The sequence below is a fragment of the Gobio gobio genome (assembly GCF_949357685.1).
Source record: "Gobio gobio genome assembly, chromosome: 20".
NCBI classification, from domain to species: Eukaryota; Metazoa; Chordata; class Actinopteri; order Cypriniformes; family Gobionidae; genus Gobio; species Gobio gobio.
The window spans coordinates 22,923,486-22,948,583 of NC_137113.1; the positions used below are offsets into that span (position 1 = coordinate 22,923,486).

Genomic DNA, 25,098 nt, shown 5'->3' on the forward strand with positions numbered 1-25,098 from the left:
AGCTGCAATAATTAAATAAGTTAACCCAAATATACTTTATGCAATCTCTAATCTCTAATAACCAAAGACTTTGCTGCTGACCGTTGATGATCCAATTCAACCATATGAATAAGTAAAAAGAGTTGAATTCTTCTACAATCCAGAATGGCTGCACAGTTCACAAGCGAGCCCAGCCCAGGTGAGACAAAGTAACGCAAAAGTAACGCAACGTTCCATACAAAGTAATGCAGTTACTTTTTAGGAAGTAACGCAATATTTAGCTACTTTAAAAAATAACTTTTCTCAACACTGAATTGCACACTTGTCAATCAGATTTAAGCATTCAACAGCCTGGTTACATCGTCACAGCATTCGCAGTTCATTAATTCCGTTCATGAACGAGTCAGTGCACGGAAGTGAACGTAAAAGATTAGATTAGATTCATTTAAAACATCGATCCGTTATGAACAAAACGGCACCGATTGTGCCATATCAGCTGTATTTACTACTTTTGAGATTGAATGAGACCGGCGATCCCAAAAATATATTAATTTGAGTCACTAAAAGATTCGGTTAGTTTTAGTTATTATTTTGCAAGTTTACAAGTAGTTAGGTAGGCCTACATCGTTCACGAACGAGTCAGAATGAAAGTTAAGGAAAACGTTTTAACCTCATATATCAAAGGAGATCACACGTGGGTGTTTTTATACCATCATACGTGCATGCTTATGTTTTTCTTTGCCACCACGAGATTGTTAAGAGGTACAACTCTTGAACAAGTGAATCATGAAGATGAAAGCAAATTACATCCTTAAATTTTCCACGGAACATTCTGATAGGGGACTGTGGCAGAAATATGTGACCTCTCAATGAGAAAATACCTCTCTGAAAAGAGAAAACGAAACCGCAGTTGACGTATATGCGCAGAGCGGAGGCGCAGCTCATATTCCTCTTATCTATCCGAGCGTCAGTCTGTTAGAGCTTCAGTGGGAACTATGGACAATCAGTGAGCATGTGCACTGCTGTGATCACCCTGACCGAAAGGTAGGCAAACGGCTGCTTTTTATACATATTATATCGTTTTGTTTTTCGTGTATTACATGTGTAGCCTACAATATATTTCGAACCGCTGCATTACTATTATCATCACGATATGAAAATATACACTGGATTAGCCTATTGGCAGTGACTCAAGTTGCCTAATTTCTTATCTGAGTATTAAAGTGTTTTAATTAGTAATTCTGCATGACGCTTGTCAGAATGTTTCAGCACCGTATTTTGGGGGAATTTGGGCTTGTGGGGGTCTCCCAAAACAGACGGTCAACTTCACGATTTAGGTCGTTTGTGCTGAAGGACCTTGTTTCAATGAAAAAGTTTTGGTAACACTTTACTTGAAGCCTTTATGTGTGCATTCTAAAAGTATTTTAGTGCATAAATTATGCCTTGTAATGCGTATTGAAGGCTATGTTCTCATGAATAATTGTAATTATTATACACATTAAAGTATAATGCATTAAAACGTGACAAACAACCAATTTCAGATGTAACAAAGAATCTGTGAATATTATAATTCATTTTAACTTTGGTTACAATTATTTATGAAAAGATATGCATTATGAATACCTTTATAATGTTTAGATTAGATTAGATTAGATTCAACTTTATTGTCATTACACAAGTACAAGTACAAGGCAACGTATCCTTAATGTATTATGATAAAGGCTTTAAGTAAAGTGTTACCAAAGTATTTGCTGGCATTTGTTTTGAAAAAGAAACCCCATCTTGGGGTTTCCCACCCCCTGTAAACCACCCCTCACTTGCAGGCAAGATAGAGCAAGTGTGCTGATCAGGAAACACCTGACCACACTGTACACATACATACAACATGAATGCATGCATTTAATTACATAAGTTCTTGTAATGATCAAACATTCTTGTTCTAGAATTCAAACAAGGATGGAGTACAAGAATGAAAATGCTGGTATAGAACTGCTTCTTGCTCACATGAACATTGAAGACTTCATCCAAGAGGCAGAACATTTCTACTGTGTTGACGAGGTGGTGGAATCGGGGGTCTCATTTGAGGAAAGTTTCTCGCAAGAAGACATGGACGAGAATGAGGAAACGCCACACGATCTAATCACTCATGCGCAAAATCCTGGAAAGGTCCGATATGGGACAGCATCCGACCTCCTGGACTTTGTCAATATGGTCTCAAACACACCATCCTCCTCTCTTTTAGAGATGGGTGAAGAAATGGGTGTTCTGCTTAAAAAGGTAAGCTCTATTGATGGTTATTTTGATTATAACATACAGATCCATAACATATACAGCTGAACTATACAGTTCAAGGTTACATAATTATTTAAGGGAATGCATTTAAAATGTCTTTACACTGTTGGCTTAAAGGGAGAGTTCATTTTTGGGTGAACTATCCCTTTAATTAAAGCAAGCTTATTTGTTAATACTTTGTGTAAAGGAGTGTTTATACTTGTCATAGCCTGCCTCTCATAAACGCCCTGCTTTGTTCCTACAGACAGACATGGTCATCAAGGAGGGGCATTATCGCATTGACTTGGACGTTCTTCTGTTTCCGTGGAAACTGACCTACAAGCCCCTAGGCCCTGGACATGTTCCCAAAGGCTCATTTGGGAAGGTCCATCTGGCTCAGGACACCAAAACTCGGAAGCGAATGGCATGCAAACTAGTAAGTTCAGGAATGCAGATACTGTTTGTTTCAGGAATTTAAAAAAAAATTCTTGGCAAAAGTAGTTGTTTTCACTCCACTGTCTGGAAATCTATGTTCTTTTATGACTAAGCAAAAACATATTTTGTACTGCTTGTTCAAAAATAGTACATGTTGAAAACAATTTAATAAGCACAACAAAAGAATTTCAAGCATACATTTGTGAAGTAAACATAATTCTCATATGGAAACTAACACAGATGGCACACGTGATAGTGAATGATGTGTCCTTGTGACAATCTTATGCCAAGCATGTAAGATCACAAGGATTTATGAACAATGGGGAACAAAAATGACTCTGAAAAGAGAAACACGCGTTGTGGAACTCGTTATATTCAAATGAGGAAGAGAACATTTGGGAAATAACACAGTTTCTCTAAAATGTTCAGAGGGTCAGTCTGCAGTCTGTTCTGTTTGAACAGAAACTGAGAATGGCTGTAACGTACACAGGAAGCTGACAGGAACGCCCCCGTGGAAACATGCAGCCCACAGAGACGGTGTCTAACTGCGTGGCAGAGTGCAGATGTCTAGTGGGAGAAGTTGTTTCAGTCTTGTGGTCAATATATAGTCGGCATGAAATAGAAGTTGCGATTGTTTTTTCTTTCCTATTGTGACGTACATCCAAGTGATATGGCTTCTCACACAAGAAAGAAAATAGGACGGGACTTGGTCCATTTTGGATTTGGTCCATTTTGCGATTGCTGCAATCTCATGTAAGTGAACACATCTTCAGAGAAGAGAAGAGCTGTTGTTGCAAGAGGGAGGGGAAGTTATTTGGATCAAAGATTATGACATGACAGGAAGATAATGATGTGTCATGAAATAAAGATTGTCAGTTTCATGGGCGTCGGAAGCAAAAAAAATGTGGGTAGGTCCTTTCCCGGAAAAAATTGTACTGGAGTAGATGCCATTTACATTAAGTACAAATATATTGCCTTGCTTACTAAACGTCTGGTTGGGCCAGACAAAATTATTGAAAAAAACTGAATCATGTACAGCAACAAGAGTGTAGAGGTTAGGCGCATGGCATCAAGTTTTGACACAAATCGACCCAAGGTTCGAATCCGCCTTTTGCCAAACTCGCTCTACTCCCTTTTCCCATCACATATCAGATCGGAAAGGCATTTATTTTCAATATAAATGAAGAAAGTATTAGAAAAGTGAAAATAAAGCATCTAACGTGTTTAATAATAAGTGTTTATCAGTTAGGGGTAGGTGAACAGACGATAAAAGTGGGTGGGTCCAATATCATTGGTCTTAAAAAGTGGGTGGGTCTCGTCCCACCCACATAGAATGGTTACGACGCCCATGTTCAGTTTTGATTTCAGGCTGACTTTAACAGGGTGTTGCTGAATCAAAATCATCCTTTTAATGTGGCCTTTAAAGTTTTGATTATGGATGCAAGCTCATGTACTTGTACTTGTACTTGTAAAAATACCCCCGATACCAAAGACCGATACCTTGCGTCACGTAACTGACATAGTTTTCCGTGCACAAAGGCACCGGCGGCAGCGGCAGACACAATGTCAGCCTCACGGGTGTGGAAAAACTTCTAAATTAATGGCAACAACCTACACATTGCGAACTGCATGCTATTTTTTTATTACTGAAATGTGTGATAATTCGAGTAATAATAAATAAGCTGTCCTACATTCATTAGTCTCAGTGTGTTGTGCTTGGAAAACGTCTCAGGTTATGACTATAACCCTTGTTCCCTGAGAAAGGGAACAAGAACTGCGTCCAAGACACTTTGGGGGAGAGTCCCTAAAGTGTCTTGGACGCAGTTCGCGTTCCCTCGAAAGGGAACATGGAAAGATTCAAGCATTTAACAGCCCCGTAGAATAAGAATATAATAATAAACAGATAAAACAGGAAAATATATAAGAAGCCAGGTGAATATATAAAATTGTAACTACTAGTAATTCAGTACTTTCGAAATTGGTGTGGAAGTGTGGTTCTTATGGGGAAATGTGTCGATCAGCGGTGCCCAATCCTGTTCCTGGAGATTAACCTTCCTTGCAAAGTTCTGCTCCAACCCTGATCAAACACCACTTAAGTTGAATCTGAACTCTGTAGGTACGTAGATCTCCAGGAACAGGATTGGCCACCCGTGGTATAGATCATAGATGGGTAGACGGAACATAAATTCCAGTTTGGGTTCTACCTTCTCTAAGTCATCTGTATTTTGTCCATATATCAAATTCTTTGCATAAATGTATGCTTAAATCTTTTTATGCGTTTTAGTATACGTTTTTGGTGCACCTCCATACGGTCTGAAATAACTTGAGTGTACTTTCTCTCCAGATTCCTGTGGAACATTTCAAGCCTGCAGATGTGGAAATCCAAGCCCGGTTCCGACACGAGAACATAGCAGAGCTGTATGGGGCATTGCTGTGGGAGCAGACAGTGCATTTGTTCATGGAAGCGGGCGAAGGGGGCTCAGTTCTGGAGAAGCTGGAAAGCTGTGGTCCAATGAGAGAGTTCGAGATCATCTGGGTCTCCCAGCAGGTTCTGCGAGGCCTGGAGTACCTGCACTCTCACAAAATTATACACCACGACATCAAACGTAAGAGCTTTGGATTGCATCATAACGTTTTTTTTTTCCTGAAATATCACTGCAGTTTCCTACCGAACCATGTTGGATCAGCTGCTCTGAATTAAAATGGTTCAAAACATATTTCAAAAGCAGGGTCAAAAGCAGTTCAGTACTTTTTCCACTGCAACCACAAGCAGCAAAAAACACTGTTATTTCCCTCCTAAATGCAACAAGAGGTGCTCTGTAAGCAAGTCAGATAAGGACTATGCGGTCAAGAAAGGTATTCTGCTTATTTGACGGAACTTAAAACGAGGCCACTGGGAGGAAGCGGCAGTGTTAAATGATTGACAGGATTGGCCACAAGCAGGAGAAGTGTTTACTTTTTTTAGTGTTTTTAGTGCCCTACAAAGATGAGGAACATGACAATTTAATATGGTGGGGTTGTGGCGGACAACATTCTGCAGCTGTTTAGTCATACGCAGAAGCCAATCAGTGCTGCAGCTCATGACTTCTCAGGCATCTGGAATTTCCAGTCAGGACAGCGAGAGGAGGAAGACAGACAGATGGGATTACTCAAATGTATTACTTTCAGGGGCTTATTCAACAGGCCATCCGTCTGCTTTCAAATTTCAGTAAGACTGAGAGGGTAACGTGAAGAGATTTTCAGTGAAACGAGTGACCAATCACAGTTGCCTGCTTTGTGGTTTTAAGGGTTGGCTTCTTGACATTTGGCTTGGAGAGGAAACGTGTTATTTTAAGTAGTGTCAAGTATGAAGGGAGAGCAAGAAAAGGGGGTTTTGAGACTTCTGGTGATCTGTTTTTCAATCCCCCCCATGAGTAATGACCTTACTCTGCTTCTGGAAAACAACACCTTGCTACTTGTCTGCTGCAGCACATACACAAACTGAACAACCTCAATTTGGTTGCAATGTAGACATGAATTAAATTCTCTTTTTGTCCCTGCAGCCAGTAATATTGTGTTGATGTCCGCCAAAGCCGTGCTGGTGGATTTTGGTCTTACAGTACAGATGAAGGATGATGTGTATGTCCCTCGGGACCTACGTGGCACAGAGGTGAGTGTGTTTGAGGTCACTTTGCACACTTGAATTTGTCCATACTTGGTCTGTCACTGTGTCGTGACTAAATGTTAGTTTTAAGCTGAGTCTATATTTAGAAACGATGCAGAATTTGGCAGTTCCTGATTATGCTGGTGGCAGACGTCTTTTAGAAAGTCACTGAATAAATGTTATCTTATGGTATGTACATTTTTTAAATAGTCAAAGGGCAACTGAAAGGAGATCTAAAAAACTAGAAGGCACACACAGAGAGATGCACTTATCCCCCCCTAGTAGCTGACATTCTGTTCCCTAACAAACTCTGGGAAAGGCCCAAAACGACCCAAACACATGCACATTAGCACACTGAGGAGTGTTGACTTTTTGCCCCAATTGGAAAGTCCAGCATGCCTTGAAGATTCCCACCATAGAATAATAAAGTTGTTTACTACCAGGCAGTACAGTGAGCAGTTTGCCAGATGTTCACTAGAACATTTACCTATTCCATCACAAGTTGTTTTTCATATTTATAATATTCAGAGAAGAAAAACAGCCAGTCCAGTCCAGTATTCAATGCACAAAACTGCATTACTAAAACAAGAAAAGCTGTTGCGAATTTAGTTAAAAACCTTGCTTTTCCTTCTGTACAGATGTACATGAGTCCAGAGCTGGTGCTGTGTCGAGGGCACAACACAAAGACGGACATCTACAGTCTGGGAACCACAATCATACATATGCAGAGTGGCAGTCCTCCATGGGTTAGGAGATATCCCCGAACAGCTTACCCCTCGTATCTCTACATAGTGAGTGTGCTTTTTCGATTTGATTGTGGTGCTTCAGAATGCTTACTCTTTTGATTATATTTAGTTTGTATTTATTTTACTGCACTAGTATAGGGAGAGTCCCTAAACGTGGCGACACCTCACCATATGAAAAACCGACTATATGCATTAACCACAAAGCAAAACCCAGAAATGCCATGCAGGCTGATGTCATAACTTCATGACATAAAGGCCTCTGTTAGCAAAGCTTATCTCATGCTAATTCATAATAGTTTTCGTTTTCCCACCATTTAAACCACTGTAAAGGATGCTAATCCTGTATAATTTTAATAATAATGATAACAATTTGGAATATCATTTATAGTATTTTTCTTGATTCGTTTTTTGTTTTATTCTCTATTAGTTTTCCTTTTTATTTATTTGTTGTTACGTTTAAACTACTATCAGCAAAGGATGCTAATTATGCATAATTTTAATAAGAATTATAATGATTCTGTATTATATTATTCAGTCTTTTTTCTTTATTAGTTGTTTTTTCCTTTATTAGTTTCCTTTAGCAAAGGATGCTAATTATGTATAATTTTAATAATTATAATAATTCTTTATACATTTTATTTCCTTAACCATAAACTATAAAATACGGGATCACAAGTTATAACTTGTGATTGCAAGTTCTGCTTTCCATTCCAAACTATTTGTAAATAACTCTTTCATTAAAAAAAATATTTTCTGCAGTTTATCAGCAGTTTAAGCTTCCTCTATGTTTTGCAGATTATTTTAACAGTGGCAGTTTTGCATGTTTTACTTTAAGAGCTGCTCATGTAATGGAAGGAGACTAAAAGCTGGCAGCGTTCAGCATTTGTGTAGCAAGTCCAACTGGTTTCAGTTCCCTGTTCCCATACTACACTTCCTTTTCATGTAATTGATGTAAATTCATGCACAGTGTCTTTTTGCATGAGGTTGCGTGCGAATGCATCTGTGTCCCCATTGATTTTCACCTGGGGTTGCCGGGTAAGACCGGCCATTTCATTGGGGTGGCAAAAATTAGAAAAGAAAAATCCGGCTTCAAATCTACAGAAAATGACTTAATATCTAACTGTGACCGTGCATGGAATTGTCTTTTTCATTGATAGTAGGCTATTAGTTTTCCTGATTTTCGTTAACGATAATAACCTTGGTACTCATTGAAATTTCAAGAGTGAAACCAGCATTCAAACGTGAGAGTGAATCCTTTATAATTGTTTGCGTACAGAACAGTATCTGTGTTTAGAAGTATCTTCTAAAATTTTATTCGTTGATGAATTAACGCGTTTTTGCATAACACTGCACTACTTTTCCATTGTTTCTCAATGTAAATACATGGTAGGCGGATATGTTTGACCATTGATCTTGTGTCTTTTGCATCTCTTCAACGTTTTTTTTTTCCATTCCACTGCCCACATCTCGTGTTTGTTAATGCAAAAACGAGTTCTGTGTGAATGGAAAGCAGTGTTGCCATGTTCCTTATTATAGGCATTTTCGGCTTGTTATTTTTTCAATATTGTTAAGCGGTGAAGTGACAACTTAGTTCAGTTGGAGTGTGTACGTGGCATTTGTGCCAGTGTCATAGTTGAGCCGAGAAAAGTCAGCTGTTTATGCTGTCAAAATGTCAACAGCCAAGCTTCATATCAGGGGTGGCACTTGCCACCATGTATAGCTACGCCCCTGATTTTCACAATCTCTGTTTGCAGATCCACAAACAGGCCCCTCCTCTGGAGGACATACCTGAAAGCTGCAGCCCCGCGATGCGCAGGCTCCTGGAGCATGCGCTCGATAGGGTCCCCACACGGAGGAGCTCTGCCACGGAATTACTGAACGAGGAGGCCCTCCATCCATCTCGGGAAGACCAGCCACGCTGTTGGAGTCTGGACTCTGCGCTGGAGGAGGGCACTCACCCACTGCTGCGACAGCACAGTCAGCCTTCAGACAGCACTCAAGGTATGTCACACAACACACACCTACAATATCTCATGTCAAATTCATTTAATTGCATGCTTTAGATCCTGTACTCTTGTATTCGCAGAATCTTCTTTGTACACTGAGGATTCTGGGCACTCTAAGAAGAAAGGTTCCCTCTATATAGATCTGGGCGCCTTGGCTGGCTACTACAATCTGGTTAGAGGGCCACCATCCAATGAATATGGCTAATACGGTGAATTATTCCTGAGGACCAGTGGGGTACTTGTATAGTCTGCATTCATATACATACAGAAATGCATGGATGCATCAGTTCAGTGGAGCCAAACTCTCCCACAAGAGGATTCCGCATATATGGTGTCCTAAATGAGGACAGTGTGCGCCAAGTGGACATTGAGCTGTCCAATTAGAGATGGATGTTTTTGAAATGCAAGAGACATTCAAGACTTTTTGAAGAGAAGAAAGAACTGTGGTTTGTATTGTTTGATGAACAGTTTGTGAGGTTTTGTTAATGCAGTTCCTTGTCTGTGCTTTAAAGGCATGAATATAATGTTGTATATAAAATACATACTAGTAGGGATGCACCCATATTAAATCTATACACTATTTTGTTTAAAAATAAATGTATGCATCACAACATTATAACTTGCAGTATAAAAATGCATCTCTAATGTTGGCCGATAAACAATATGGGGTTGATATATTGTGCATGCCAAATACTTTCTGCTTTATACATAAATACTGTAATTGCAAAGCTTTTGCTAGATGCATTGATTATGTATTCTATATCTGATCACATAAGGGCGGGCCTTAATGAGAGTAAAGACTGATGTCAAAGATGCATGAATATTCATGCAAATGATTATTATACTAGATTATCACTGCCAACTGCAGAATGTTTTTATTATTATTTTGACCATAGCAGTGCTATGTTAAGAATGTATGCATCTCCAGTGAATAACAAAGGCAGGCCTGTGTTATCTGAATGTATAAATGTGTTCTGACCTACATTTTTAGTTTTTTTTTTTTGTGAAATATGAATCATGATGTGTATTAGTCTACTTAGAATCAGTAAATGATTTCTGTTTAATTTATGTTTTGCAATCCGAGTGCCTTGTCTTTAGCTTTATCTGAGTTCCCTGGATAATACATCCATTGTAAAAATAAGAAATGGCAAAAAAAAAAAGGACACTACACCAATATTTTTCTTCCAGAAATTGTTTTCATATGATACTGAAAATCATCTCAGGTTGATATTCCCATGGAATGTGTTTTTGTTGAATAGTTGCAATGCAAGACAATGAAACATGCACTCGGACAAAAATGTAATAGAGTGTTCAGATCCTCCCAGCAATGTTTCAAATGAATGTTCATAAAAGTGACTCAATAAATATTTGATGTGACTGCAATTTTTACTGTCTATGCATCTGTGAAAAAGTGAAAAAGATTGCTTGTTTTTATTTGCTAAAATCAGCGTGATTTTTAGCCTTTCATGTGCTGATTCCTAATATGCCAATATACTATACTTGTGATTATTTTAAGGTTGTGATTTCAGATAACCAAAAAATACATTATGGCTGTTTCAAGCAATAAGCAGTTCTTCAGAAGTCTCTTAGTCACTCTGGAAAGACCAGATAAGTAACACCTATAAGGCTAGGACTGCTCTCTGTTTTTACTGGGGGAAGTTATATAGAATAAATGTTCTAAAAAATATGAATAGTGTGTGATTCATCACTGTGCGAAAGGTATTACTGAGTGTTGATCTTGACCCCGTTTTTAATTCTATAAGTGCAAAATAGAAATGTTGATTGCTGATAATGATAAGATATGTCATTTAGTGGGCAAGTTCAAACACTTTTTGGGTGACTGAACATTTTGTGTGCTGAAAGTTCACAAAATAATCTAAACTCAATGACTTTCAGGACGGAAAACATAAAGGGGTTCTGGGGTTTCTGATCAAAATAAGCATTTGAAAATCATACAAATTTAGCAAAACAATATATTGTATATAATTCTTGCACACCCCATCCAATGAAACAATTGAATCAGAATTTATTATTCAAAATTGGCCCCAAAAAAATCGTCTCCTTGCAAATGAGGAGAACAACAAAAGCAGTTAAGTCAACAAAAGAACAACAACATATGCTAGATAGAATAGAATAAAAAAGTGTTAGTATTAATGGGTCATGGGTTAAGTTCGGTATATAGGTCATTCTACCAGCAGGGAAAAGTCAATGTAAAGGTTCGTGAAAGTTTTGTGCCTCTTTGGGACACTTTTATTTTTCTCAGATTATGTGAGACTCATTGCTTCATGGGAGTGGCCAGTTTCTGAGCTTCAATAAAGTTGAGATCACACTTTACTATAAGTAACGAAATGATTTCCACGCAGTGACACTGAAATTAAATGTTTTTTTGCGCATGTGTCATTTCTTGAGAAAGAGAGAAGAGCATGGTCAGCAGAGCTCAAGTGAGGAAGCGGGTTTCCCCCTGTCGATAGGTTTCTGCTTTTGAAATGAAAGGTGGAGGGGGTGAGAAAGACTGTATTCCCTGACATTTATAATATACAGTACAGTGAGAGATATTAGACCATAATAAAGGGACAAGAATTTCTACAATGATGCGTCACTCGCAACAATCACTTCCTGCCCTCTAGCGCCCACAGATACAAACATACACACATTTGCTTGTTTTTTTGTTTTTTATCATGAAGGGGACAATAAGTTGACTTTTATTGATTTAAACTAGATCTTACCCTGAGACTTTTTGCAGTTTCGATTTACATTAAGTTATTATTTAACCTTCTATGGTACGGTGTTGCCTCAAGGCAAAATATTTTTAATAAAAATGAAACACCAATTTATTGGTCAAACCTATCTCAGGGAACAAGAACTCTAATCAATGAAAGTGCAAAAAAGTGGTCACATGACCCACAGGGGTCCATTTCGTGCAAATGTCACATGGCTTCATATTTTCTCCAATGAAAAGTGCATTTTCACTCATTTGCGTCCAGTTAATCACCCACCAAAAAATATGAGTCGCCTTCACTGGTAAGTAAATAAGTATTTTCAAGAACTTTATATATCATCACATGTTTTATAGTAAATAACAAAAAACTGTGTGTTGCCTCAAGGCAACATTGTACCATAATGGAATCGCATAAGGCCATACCAGACATAGGTTGGATACAAATATAGTATATTTGTAAGGAAAAGAGCTAGAATTATCTAAATATGTTTGCATTTTTGCATGATTTTGTAATGTATTTATAAGAATAGTAAATCATATACTATAACTGCAAAAATTATGATCTGCACATTTTCTATAGCACTTAAAAAAGGTATAAAACACAACTGCCAGTTGATGAGGGTGAGGATGAGGTGTCATACTGTAATGAGGAAGATGAGGACATAGTGACAGTCTGGCAGGGATAGAGTGAGGGTGAGATCGAAGATGGAGATGAAGATGAAGATGGATATGATAACTTGATATGATGATTTGGTGATACTTGTGTCGCACGATGGTACAGTGTTGCCTGAGAGCAACAACTGAATTTTAATTGTTACTTTTTTATTAAATATGACATTTGTATTGCATAAAAAATGGATAAATGTGTTTGTTCAAGTGTCTGGTTAAAGAAATAGATATTTTTCATAACTATTTCTTTTTTCTACATGAAAATGTTGCATTTTTCAATGTGTCCATTATGGTACAATGTTGCCTTGAGGTAACAAACTTAAAAATAAAAAATAAAAAAATAAAAAGTAGATAAATATGAATTTTTGTATCAATATTGTTATAGTGTCCAATTTTAAGCAGGGAAAACACCACCATTTTTTTTTTCATATTGCGTACTATAGAAATCCCACTGTATAATACAATATATGCAAATTTCTAAGGCCCCTAAATTATCAACATGATTAAACTTTGCTTGAAAACATGTACACTGCCTTCTGTCATCTAATTGATAGATTTTTTTAATAAAAAGTAAAAGGCCTTGTGTAATAGCTAAAACGTGTCTTTTTGCTGTGGAATTTATATTGTGAGTTATATTTCAAGATGAACTCTTAATCAGTCGTTTACAGGATCATCCATACATTTTGAAAAATCATGTTAAAATGTGAGTATCAAATACGATACATAATCAGGCTACATCTGTCATCATCACAATCATTATTGTATTGCATGGGCCACAAAAGCCTTATATATCAAACATGATAGTCAACAAAAAACACATACGCAAACTTTATTTTTAGAATTTAAAAAAAATATTTTGTCAAAAGGATCAATAATCTGTTCCATTTAAAATATATGTGAATTCAGGTTGAATGGGACACCCCCCCCAAAAAACAAACAAACAAACAAACAAACAAACAAACAAACATATATATATATATATATATATATATATATTAAGGGGCAGAATGAAATATGAATAAGAAGAAAAGGAAACTGCAAGGAACAATCAATGGCGTTAAGGTAATAGGATATTTGGTAGATGCTGCGTATACTGTATTGTCATACAATAAAACATGCTGAGATGATTATTAAAGATAGGGTACTGTATTTATGCGGCCAGCAAATAAATGAAATAATTTCCTATAGCGGCACCTTTAGCCTTTCATGTGCTGATTCCTAATATAGCAATATACCATACCTACTGGTGATTATTTTACGGTTGTGATTTCAGATAACCAAAAAATACATTATGGCTGTTTCAAGCAATAAGCAGTTCTTCAGAAGTTTCTTAGTCACTCTGGAAAGACCAGATAAGTATCACCTAAGGCTAGGACTGCTCTCTGTTTTTACTTGGGGGAAGTTATATAGAATAAATGTTCTAAAAAATATGAATAGTGTGTGATTCATCACTGTGCAAAAGGTATTACTGAGTGTTGATCTTGGCCACGTTTTTAAGGCTAAAAGTGCAAAATTTGGGTGACTGAACATTTTGTGTGCTGAAAGACGGAAAACATAAAGGGGTTCTGGGGTTTCTGATCAAAATAAGCATTTGAAAATGGAATCAGAATGTATTATTCAAAATAGACCTATTAACTTTATTCAATTTAAGAAATCATTATATTTAAATTTGAATGATTACAGTAGTAGTTTGAGAGTGTGTGTCGCGACTAGTTTTGGTACACAAGTGATCCTGCACCTACTGTGTGAATATCGTAATAATGACAGTTATTGAGTTGACTGACTATTTTTGTTATTTTGTCCATTGATAATCTAGGATCTCAGCAGTTAGGCCTATAAATAATATGTTGACAAAATGTCCCTTGTAATGTAAAACTATGTAAATTGTAGTCTAGACTTTTATTTGCATAAACCTCTATCCCCGGGTTTCACAGACAAGGCTTAAGCCTCTCAGACTAAAATGCATGTTTGAGCTGCTTTAAAGGGTTAGTTCACCCAAAAATGAAAATTCTGTCATTAATTACTTACCCTCATGTGGTTCGACACCCGTAAGACCTCCGTTCACCTTCGGAACACAAATGAAGATATTTTAGTTGAAATCCGATGGCTCTGAAAGGCCTCCATTGGCACAATGTATACTTTACACTTTCAAGACCCATAAAAGGTACTAAAGACGTCGTTACAAAGTCCATCTCACTACAGTGGTTCTACAATAACTTTATGAAGCGACGAGAATAGTTTTTGTGAGCAAAAAAAACTAAATAACGACTTATATAGTGATGACCGATTTCAAAACACTGCATCATGAAGCTTTGAAGCGTCATGAATCAGTGAGTCGATTAAGTAGTTTGGATCGCCAAAGTCACGTGATTTCAGCAGTTTGGCTGTTTGACACGCAATCCGAATCATGATTCGACTCGCTGATTCATAACGCTTCGAAGCTTGACAGCCGCGAGCCGGGAGGCGAGCTGATCAACTGCGCAGCAGCGAGAAGATCAGCGGCGAATCCAGCTGCGAATCAATCTTGTAGGTCTAGCGAAGAGATGATATCTGCGTCGCTGAAGGAAAATGTATCAATTTGCCTTGGTGATTTGGCCGCTTATATAGCCCGAGACCCCGCTCCTTTCGGCGGGCTCGTTCACCATTGGCTCGTGCGTACCGCACCGTCATTGGTTTGTTTTACTTATCTTTTTGAACCAATCGATGTGCAGTTTACACTGCATTCTTGTATAAAGGCTTCAGAATCGGAGAAAGGAGTTTTCCTCGTAGCGTCTTGGCTTAATAGGCTTAATAAGATGAACGACGCAGTACTTGTGTAGTATCGCAAGGGAACGTGGTGGTGCGATTAGCATTAAGCTTTGTATCAGTAGAAACCTGGTAGTATATTCAAATTATGGTATTTTCCCCCCTCATATCCCCCTGAGACGAGAGAATTATGCATTTTATTTCTGGAAAAAATCCTCAGATGACGCAAATATTGTCATTTTGCGTCATCTGAGGATTTTTTGGCCAGAGGCTAAAGACTACAGCCAGTAGAAGGAGCTGTTCCGCATGTTATCAACCCGCCCACAGGGGAGGGATCTCACTCACAGAATGTGAATGCGCACAGCCGCTCGGATCTGGCATTAATAACGGAGTGGTGCGGAGCAAAGTGAGTGTTTCAACTTTTCAATGAATTCCTATGAAAGTTAAGCTTCCATATGGGATCTGAAAACGCGCCAGACTGTACATGCGCGGTGAATGACTGCCACGCTTACCTCAGCTCAGCTCATCACTGACTCCTGCTGCATTTGTTCTGTTTCTTTCGTTCGGCTCACTCACACTTTATTGAAAAGACATGTTTAGTTTTTAATTGTAGTGTTTATTCTCTAACTGAACAAAATGATTGTATTACTATGAAAATCAAAACGACAGTGGGGGCGGTGTCATGGTGGGCAAGTGATAACCAGTAGCCGTGGCTTTGGGAGTGGCCTCATAGGGCAGCGAAGCAAGTGCATTCTGGGAGTTGTTGTCTTTCATTCACATGAGACAAAAATACATTTTCTGTCTTTTCTCAGTCTAGAAGGCACCAAATTAAAAAATAATTTCACATTTCTACTACATAAATGACCCAGATTAAAAACACGTTCATCTTCCCAGCGCTGTACCCCTTTAAGTAACCTCGGTTGCCTCAGATACAGAACGGGTAGGCCTACTCAGTGCTGCCAGATTGGGATGACGATTTCCAGCCCAAAAGCTCACTAAAACCCGCCTAATGCAAGAAAAAAACACCCAACATTTTAACTGCCAAAGTAATATGATATAATTTTATTGCCATGTCAAACAAGATTGATTAGCACCATTTTATTTCCTTAAAACAAAATAATGACAAAATAAATCAATTTCCCAGGAAAACGGATTAAAACAGGGCAAACACATTCAAATACAGTCATGCATGACTAAAATGTCCAAGTGGAAACTGTCAAAATCACAAAATTAACCGATGACTTTAACCCATGGAAAAACACATGCATCATTTTCAAACGTCAACAGTAAGAATAAACTAATTTAAGTCCAAAAAGTGCCCAAGTGATCGGAATAAACAACGTAGCCTAATTAGCAGGCATTACACACTTATTGCACACACCACAGCCAAAATGTGCACTGATGTCTACAAGCTTACAGCTTTTGTCCAGAAGAGGTCAGTATAAGACTGTTTAAAGCTGCGGGGACTATGATTTGATGCTATTACCCCTTTTCCCACCAGAATGAACCGGGTGCTAGTTCAGAGCCAGTGCCAGATGTTCACAATTATCACAACTCTAGAACGATTTAATGTAGTGATTTGGAAAACAAACTTACCTAAACTTACTTAAGTCTCAAATTACCGGATAAAACAAACAAACAAATAAAAAGTGTGTAGAATTATCATCCTTATTAGCAGTAATATAATATAATTAATATAGCTAATATAATAATACAATATACTTGCTATTATTATTATTATTATAATTATTTGAACATTTTGTAATATTTTATGCATAAAAACTATCATTGTCATTACACTCTAAAAAATGCTAGGTTAAAAACAACCCAAGTTGGGTTGAAAATGGACTAACCCAGCAATTGGGTTGTTTTAACCCAGTGAATGGGTCGTTTTAACCCAGCAAGTTGGGTTAAATGTTTGCTTAAAACAACACAATTGCTGGGTTAGTCCATTTTCAACCCAACTTGGGTTGTTTTTAACCCAGCATTTTTTAGTATAGGCTATTTTATATATCAGTGTAATATTATTGTAACTATGACATTTTAAAATGTAATATCATTATTATCTGTATCATTATTATTATTAGTAATATATTTACAGTATAATATAATATACAATTAATATAATATAATTGTTAGTATTATTATATATCAGAATATTATTTTTAACTAATTTACATTTGAATATTTTCTTATATTTTGTGCATAAAAATGATCATTGTCATTATTGTTGGTAGTATATTTAGAGTATAATAATATAATTGCTAATATTTTTATATATCAGTGTAATATTATTTCAACTAAATTACAATTTAATATTTTGTCCATAAAATGATCAGTATCATTATTATTAGTAGTAATATATTTAGAGTATAATATAATATAATTAACTCAATGACATTTTTATATTTTGCCTGTTGAGCTTTCATGATCCCAGCTGAATCGTTTCATTTGGTGAGACAGTGGGACAGCTCGTCTCCCCCCTTCTAACAGGACTCAGACAGATAGCCTCTGGTGTGGCACCACTAATGTTAGTGTGTGCTACTGTGTACAAAGAGCCATTCTTTACAAACACAGCTATAACCAGAGACGCTCTGTCCTCTAATCTTCCCATCTCCAGACTGTACAAACAGATGATAGTTATTACATTTCATAATTCATAGTCCTTGTCTGTTGAGACACAGTACCCTGCAGTCATGGTGTCCAGAAACATGTGCTTGTGTACAGATGCACTTTCACGCCTGTCTAACAAAATGTCGATCTGGTTACAGCAAATCTTATTAATGCATTTTTTGTCTCTCATATTGAATTTGATTTTCTGCTTATTTAAACATCTGATTCTGTTTAGAAGTTATTTTATTTCTCGGAATCCATATAGCCTAGTGTGTGTGTGTGCTGTGTGCAGCGTCCATTATATTTGTGTGTGTAATTTATGGATTAATCGTTCTTTGTGATGACACAGAGCTTGTTGGCACTGTTAGCTTGTTGATTTAGTTCTCAGTATGGACTCAGTGAGTCAGACTATGACACATGCAATGGCACCCCTCTCCGCCTGGCAATGGCATCACTCCTGGCACTGTTCATGTTTGGACAGAGATTTGGCATGGCCAGGAGTTGCTGGTTCGGTTTGTATGGCCTTTTACACACTTAACATGCGTTCCGTAATGCTGATGACCCTCCTGACTTCTAATCACTTGATCTGCTATTGGTTCACCATATTACAGACTACAGTGCAGTAAAACACAATGGTCACTACAGGCTAATAGAAAATCAGCCTAATGCACATACTGAAAGACATGAGCATCCTCAGGAAGTAAAGTTTATTATAGACTTCCTTGTACAACATGACTGTGTGGTCAGTCCAAGGATGACGGAAACTCGCCATTTAAACTCTTTGTCTATCTGATGCGGTTTTCCTCACTTCAGGAACTGCAGATGGTTTTCCCTACACCATTACGGACACTCTACCAGCTTCTTTGTTATTAATCAGTTAAATTCACAAATAAAATTATCTGCATGAACGTTTAATCTTATTTGTTTTCTTCTTAGAAATACATTTTTATATTCATTTATTTGTTTGTTTTATTATATTATATTATTGTAATTATATTATATTATATTGGAAGTATTTCTCGTTTGGTCAATAAGACAACATTTAATGATTTATATGAGAAATGAAATAATATATAAACAATAATAATAATAATAATAATAATTATTATTATATATACACATACATACATACATACATACATACATACATACATGTGTAACAGAGTTTAAATAATGTTTGTCAAATTCATGCACAAATTGGGAAAACTCGCCATTGGTTATTGCTTCATTTGCGTACGTTGTATTGAGGGGCGGTGCTACGTAATCACCAGCAGTTTCACGATGCTTCGCTGCTGGTAAGCTGCTTTGATGATCGCTCTGTCTTAACTCGAGTTTGGATTGTTTTCAAGTGCATAGCGGAACTTTTATACTACACACAAGTTTACTGTTTGTCTGTCAACTCCTAGTTTTGTCATTAGAGTCATGTGTTATTTGTGACGATAAAATGAGTGTGTGTGTGTGTGTGTGTGTATTAACATGCTTGTGAACTCCGAACTCTGTTTATTTTAAGATCTTACATGCAACGTGGATGCAGTGCTTTAACCAGGCTTTTTGCCGTGTGTTTTTCCCAGGTATGTGTTTTTGTCATGTTCTGTGGATTAATTGTTAGCCGAATTGAGTGTTAGCGATAACCGCACGTGCTGTATGCTCTCGCACGTGCGGAACGTGTAACTGCGCCATTTTAGATATGTGCGTTCTTCCCTTCTGTATATAATTTATACAAAAATATGTAAAATATTGGTCACTTGAGTTTATAGTTTCTTTGCATCAATGTGATGAGAATTGAGAAGAAAAGATACTGTTTTATATTCTATTTTCTTCAATGTATGTCTTATTCAGAATTCTGTCCACTATATGTTTACGATCACCTTGAGAAAATGTAATCACCAGCAGTTTCACGATGCTTCGCTGCTGATCTTACATGCAACGTGGATGCAGTGCTTTAACCAGGCTTTTTGCCGTGTGTTTTTCCCAGGCCAATAAAAGAAGCCTTGAGTGACCAGCCACCTGATTCTCTGCTGATTTATTACATCAACACAGTCACATTGGTGCCGTGACCCGTTGTTTCTTCAATCAAGATGGCTCCTGAAGCGGCCGAGGGTTCATCTTAAAGCTTTCGCTGGAGTCAGGTGGACAGAATTTTGCTCAGAAACAGTTTTTCACAGAAAAAAGACACTATTTCTTTTTCCCTCTTTCTGAGACTGCATTTGAGGAATTTGCTATATTTGCAAAGGACAATTTACATTATAGTCAACAGCACATTTTAGATGTTCTTCTGTCTTTTATATTCATTGCGTACTGATATTCAATATGAGTGGTTTTGAAAACTTTCTCACTCCAGTCTGTGGTGGTAAAGGTAGAGGATGGGGTTTATTGAAAGTGCCGAAGTCATTACAGTTCAGTGGGCCTGATGTACGGAGTGATTCTCATATAGACAGTCATTCTCCAAATTCGAATTCATTAGTTTGTGAGGGCCCGTCCACAAATTATGAATCAGGTGCTTCAAGAGAGCAACAGGGTGTGTTTTCATCTACTCCATGCCCTAACACACAGCCCCCAGATGTTATCACTGCGATGACTGACATAATCAGCCAAGTCGGGCAGCAAATTGCTGATAGTATAGTCACCAGACTAAGCCCAACACATTCAGTTGACGCACAGTCAGTATGTAGTCCCTCCAAAAATATGACAGCAGATGGAACAACTTCTCAAATGCTGGACTTAATACAAAGCCAGTTGTCAATTTCCAGAAATGTGAAAGCTCCTCCTAGCTTCAGAGGTGAAGTTTCGGATTCTGTCGATTTAAATGAGTGGATAGATGTCATGAGAGACTACATAAAACGGAATAATCTGAGAAAAGAGCAGCAAGCGGAGGAGATTTTAGTTCATCTAAGAGGCAAAGCGAGGGATGTGGTCAAGTTTGGCATAAGAAACTGTGGCATTGATATTGTGCATAACCCTGATGCTATCTTTAGTATTCTCAGGAAACACTTTGTAGATGCTCCTTGCTCTCCTCTTCCACTGGCCGACTTTTATACCACCTTACCCAGACCAGACGAGGACGCCTACGAGTACTGGCTCAGGCTAAACCGTGCAGTTGACATCGCTGCAGAGCGCTTGAGGGAACAGGGTAAAGTACTGGATTGTCCAGGAACAGAGGTAACCCGTATGTTCATCAGACACTGCCCTTGTAGAGAGCTTGCCATCACCTTTCGGTCTAAAACAATCGATGCATGGTCTGTGCGAGAAGTTCAAGATATTTTGAATGAATATCACTCTGAGACCAGTCTTGTATCTGCAGTAAGACATGCTGCACCCACTAAAATTCCTGTGAACAGAACTGAAGTGGAACTGTCGACTGCAGCACTACCAACTTCTTCTGATGTCCAGCAGTCCAGGTCTCTGGAAGCTTCTGCATTAGAGCGAGTCATGAGCCTGCTGGAAAAAGTCCTGCTAAAAGAGTCTACCAGCAAAGAGCCAAGTCCACGTGCAAAGCCCAAAGTAAGTCTACCTCGAGTGAAAGGCCTCAATGACCTGCCATGCACTGTCTGTTCGAGCCCTGATCATTCTGGCCTCACGCACTGTCTTGACAAAAAGTTGTGCTTCCAGTGTCACTCTCCTGACCATTCTCGCATTGTCTGTCCTGAAAGAGTGAAATCCCCGTCTTCTCATGGGCTGGGAAACTAGAAGATCTGCGCTCAAGGGAGGACAGTGTAGATCATGAGCATATTCCTCCCAACCAGTGTTGTATGAACGACCCTGCCTCAGTTTATAGTTTTTCTAGTTCTGTAGAGCCAGCAGGGAATACAGTCATTTTTCAGAACACACACAGAGTACAGAGAATTGATAGTCTCTTTTACACACCAGCAACAGTATGGGGCGATCTTCAACTGAAAGCTATGGTTGACAGCGGTTCTATGGCATGCACATTGAGTGAAGCTGCTGAACATCGCTTGTTGCAGCACAAGCCCAATTTACAAAAGTTCCCTGCTAGTGATGTTGTAATTATTGGTTGTGGCGGACAGCGTGTTACCCCAAAAGTGATGTATGAACTTGAGCTCTCAGTTTACGCCTGCAGGATGGTTGTTCCAGTTTTAGTCGTCCCAGGCCAAACCGATGATTTGATCCTGGGCAGCAACGCTATCAAGTGGCTGATTCAGAAAATGAAAGAGACCGATGGATACTGGAGACTTGTGTCCAACCCAGTTAATTCTGATGATATTGACTGTCACCAATTCCTGTCTCTTCTGTCGAATGTGGAGCGATGGACGGGAGCAGACATGCCTGACAAGGTGGGCACAGCTAAGTTGAAGGAGAAGATTACTTTAGAACCGCACCATGAACATCTTGCTTGGGCTCAGCTTCCTGAGTCAACAGCTGTTTCTGTGGGGAGCACAGTCATTGTTGAACCAACCCTCTGTAAATGCCGTCCAAGGAACGTGATCATAGGGAGAGTCATCACACCGATGTGGGGCAGTAGATGGGTGCCGTTCAAGATTATGAACCCTACAGACAAGGTAATCGTTCTTAAGAAGAACTCGAAAATCGTAGATGTTTTCACTTGTATAGCTGTAGAGGAGTTGTCTACACCCGAGTCTCTGAAGAGTAATGTTCAGTCTGCTGCGAGTCCCTTGAGTTATGTGCGGACCAGTGTTGAAAGAAGAAACAGGCTGGACACATTAGAACTGGAGGATCTGGAGCTGGATGCCTGTGAAGTGTCAGAGGAGTGGAAGGATAGACTTTTGGATCTCATTGAGAAATATGAGTCAATCTTTTCTCATGGAAAAATGGATTGTGGAGAAGCCACCGACTTTGTTCACAAAATTCACTTGGTGGACGAGAAACCATTCAGACTGCCTTACCGACGTGTAGCCCCCTGTCACTATGATAAGCTGCGCACTACCTTGGATGAGATGGAAGTTAAAGGTATTATAAGGAAATCTCAGAGTGAATATGCATCCCCGCTAGTTTTGGTGTGGAAAAAGAATGGTGATCTTCGTATTTGTACCGATTTTAGATGGCTGAATGCGAAGACGGTGAAGGATGCCCATCCACTCCCGCACCAAGCAGATGCACTCGCAGCTTTAGGAGGCAACGTTTTCTTTTCTACCATGGACTTGACTTCTGGCTTTTATAATGTTCCCTTGTTCGAAGAGCACAAGAAATACACCGCTTTTTCCTCTCCTTTCGGCCTCCATGAGTACAATCGCTTACCTCAGGGATTGACCAACAGCCCAGCAACATTTATGAGGATGATGATGTCCATTTTTGGTGATGAAAATTTCACAAGCCTTCTCTGCTACTTGGACGATCTGATGGTTTTTGCTCCAAGTGAGCAGGTAGCTCTTGACCGACTAGAACTGGTTTTCTCACGCCTGTCTAAGCACAACTTAAAGCTGGCGCCAAAGAAATGCAAGTTCCTCAGGAGATCTGTTAAGTTCTTAGGACACGTCGTCACTGGGAATGGTGTTCAGACTGACCCAGAAAAGGTGAGGGTGATCAGTGACATCCAGACTGCTGACCTCATGGAAGCAGATAGTATAACCCCTTCTCAAAAGAAGATCAGATCTTTCGTGGGTATGATTTTATACTATCAGCATTTCATTAAGGACTGTTCTGCTAAGGCAAAACCTCTTTTCAGTCTCCTTTCAGATCGGTTGCAGAATAAAGCTAAGAGGAAGTGTAGTCGTATGAGGAAGCCACTCAGTGTTGTAAAACTTTCACCTGAGGATTGGACTAGTGAGTGTCGAACAGCTTTTGAAACTTTAAAGCAAGACCTTCTGCACAGTGTGACCCTAGCTCACCCAGATTTCAGCCATGCCTTCATTCTCTCTGTTGATGCTTCATTTGATGGCATAGGAGCCGTGTTATCTCAGGTGCCCCCTGGTGAGAAAATTGCACGCCCGGTTGCTTTTGCAAGCAAAACACTCTCCAAGTCTCAGATGAACTACCCAGCTCATAGACTCGAATTTCTGGCTTTAAAGTGGGCCATTTGTGACAAGTTTAGCCATTGGCTAAAAGGGAGACATTTCACTGCATGGTCGGATAATAATCCCTTGACCTATATTCTGACCAAACCCAAATTAGATGCGTGTGAACAGCGATGGGTGGCGAAACTCGCTGCATATGACTTTGACCTGAAGTATGTGCCAGGCACGAAGAACATTGTTGCAGACGCCTTGAGCAGAGAGCCCTTTGTAAAGTCTTGTGTCAGCCATCGTCTGTTGAAAGAGCCGTATGTGTCTCTTTTGGATGAGGTCAATGGTGTTGTTACCGGTACTGTGCAAGATGCCTTTCGTGTCACTAACAACTGTCAGAATGTGCAGGATACCAGTGACGGTGATACTGAGAACGAACTGCAAGATGTCGTGAATGACTCGTGTCCTGGATCCTTTGATGCTTCTGAAGTTTCTGCTGTCCTGGGTGTTCACTGCAATGGTGGAGTTAGTCCAGTAACTGTGGCCAGTCCGACGTCACTCCAGCTCCCGGCTGAAGATCCATCTGTTGCAATCCCACTTTCCAGACTCTCTAATCTCCAAGAGCAGGACAACATAGTCACTAGAGTCATCAACTATGTTCTGAGACATAAACGTCCTTCAAAGAGTGAGCGAGCAAAGGAACCTAGCTCTGTGAAAAACCTTTTGAAGCACTGGAAAAAACTAAAGATTCGCAATCATGTGCTGTACAGAGTAAAGAAGGACCGTCTGATGAATAAGAAACTCTTTCAATATGTTGTACCTGATTCCCTGAAGCATGAAGTTCTCCGTGGTGTTCATGACGCAGCTGGACATCAGGGTAGTGCAAGAACTCTCTCCCTTGCTGCTGAAAGATTCTTTTGGCCAGGGATGAGTAAGGACATCAAGCTTTATGTGACGAACTGCCAGAGATGTGTTGTCGGGAAAACTCCAGAGCCAGATGCTCGTGCACCCCTTGAGCACATTCGGACATCTGAACCTATGGAACTAATATGCATCGACTTTTGGAGTGCTGAACAGACTTCAGGGAAGGTCGTTGATGTCCTAGTAGTGACAGATCATTTTTCTAAGATGGCACATGCCTTTCCCTGTCAAAACCAGTCCGCTAAACAAGTTGCCCGTCGCCTTTGGAATGACTTCTTTTGCATTTACGGATTTCCAAAGAGAATACATTCGGACCAGGGTGCGAATTTTGAAAGTAAAATCATAAAGAACTTGCTTGAGATGGCTGGTGTTAAAAAATCTCACACTACACCATACCACCCTATGGGTAACGGTTTAGCGGAACGTTTCAATA

General features: G+C 39.0%; 1 protein-coding gene across 1 annotated transcript; it reads left to right on the forward strand.

The window, feature by feature from the left end:
* Positions 1–896: 896 nt before the first annotated feature.
* map3k8 (mitogen-activated protein kinase kinase kinase 8) lies at positions 897–10,759 on the forward strand. Its single transcript, XM_079801762.1, has 8 exons — positions 897–1,023; positions 1,923–2,256; positions 2,516–2,686; positions 5,030–5,291; positions 6,228–6,334; positions 6,967–7,119; positions 8,829–9,075; positions 9,161–10,759. The coding sequence occupies exons 1-8, from the start codon at positions 992–994 to the stop codon at positions 9,283–9,285; spliced, it is 1,431 nt and encodes a 476-aa protein (XP_079657888.1). The 5' UTR covers positions 897–991; the 3' UTR covers positions 9,286–10,759.
* The last annotated feature ends 14,339 nt before the right edge of the window (positions 10,760–25,098 follow it).

Bases quoted from the DNA above. Each gene is read 5' to 3' on its own strand.
- map3k8 (XM_079801762.1), top strand. From the start codon at position 992: ATGTGCACTGCTGTGATCACCCTGACCGAAAG. The intron at 2,687-5,029 runs GTAAGTTCAGGA...CTTTCTCTCCAG, and splicing joins AGCGAATGGCATGCAAACTA to ATTCCTGTGGAACATTTCAA. The intron at 9,076-9,160 runs GTATGTCACACA...TTGTATTCGCAG, and splicing joins GCCTTCAGACAGCACTCAAG to AATCTTCTTTGTACACTGAG.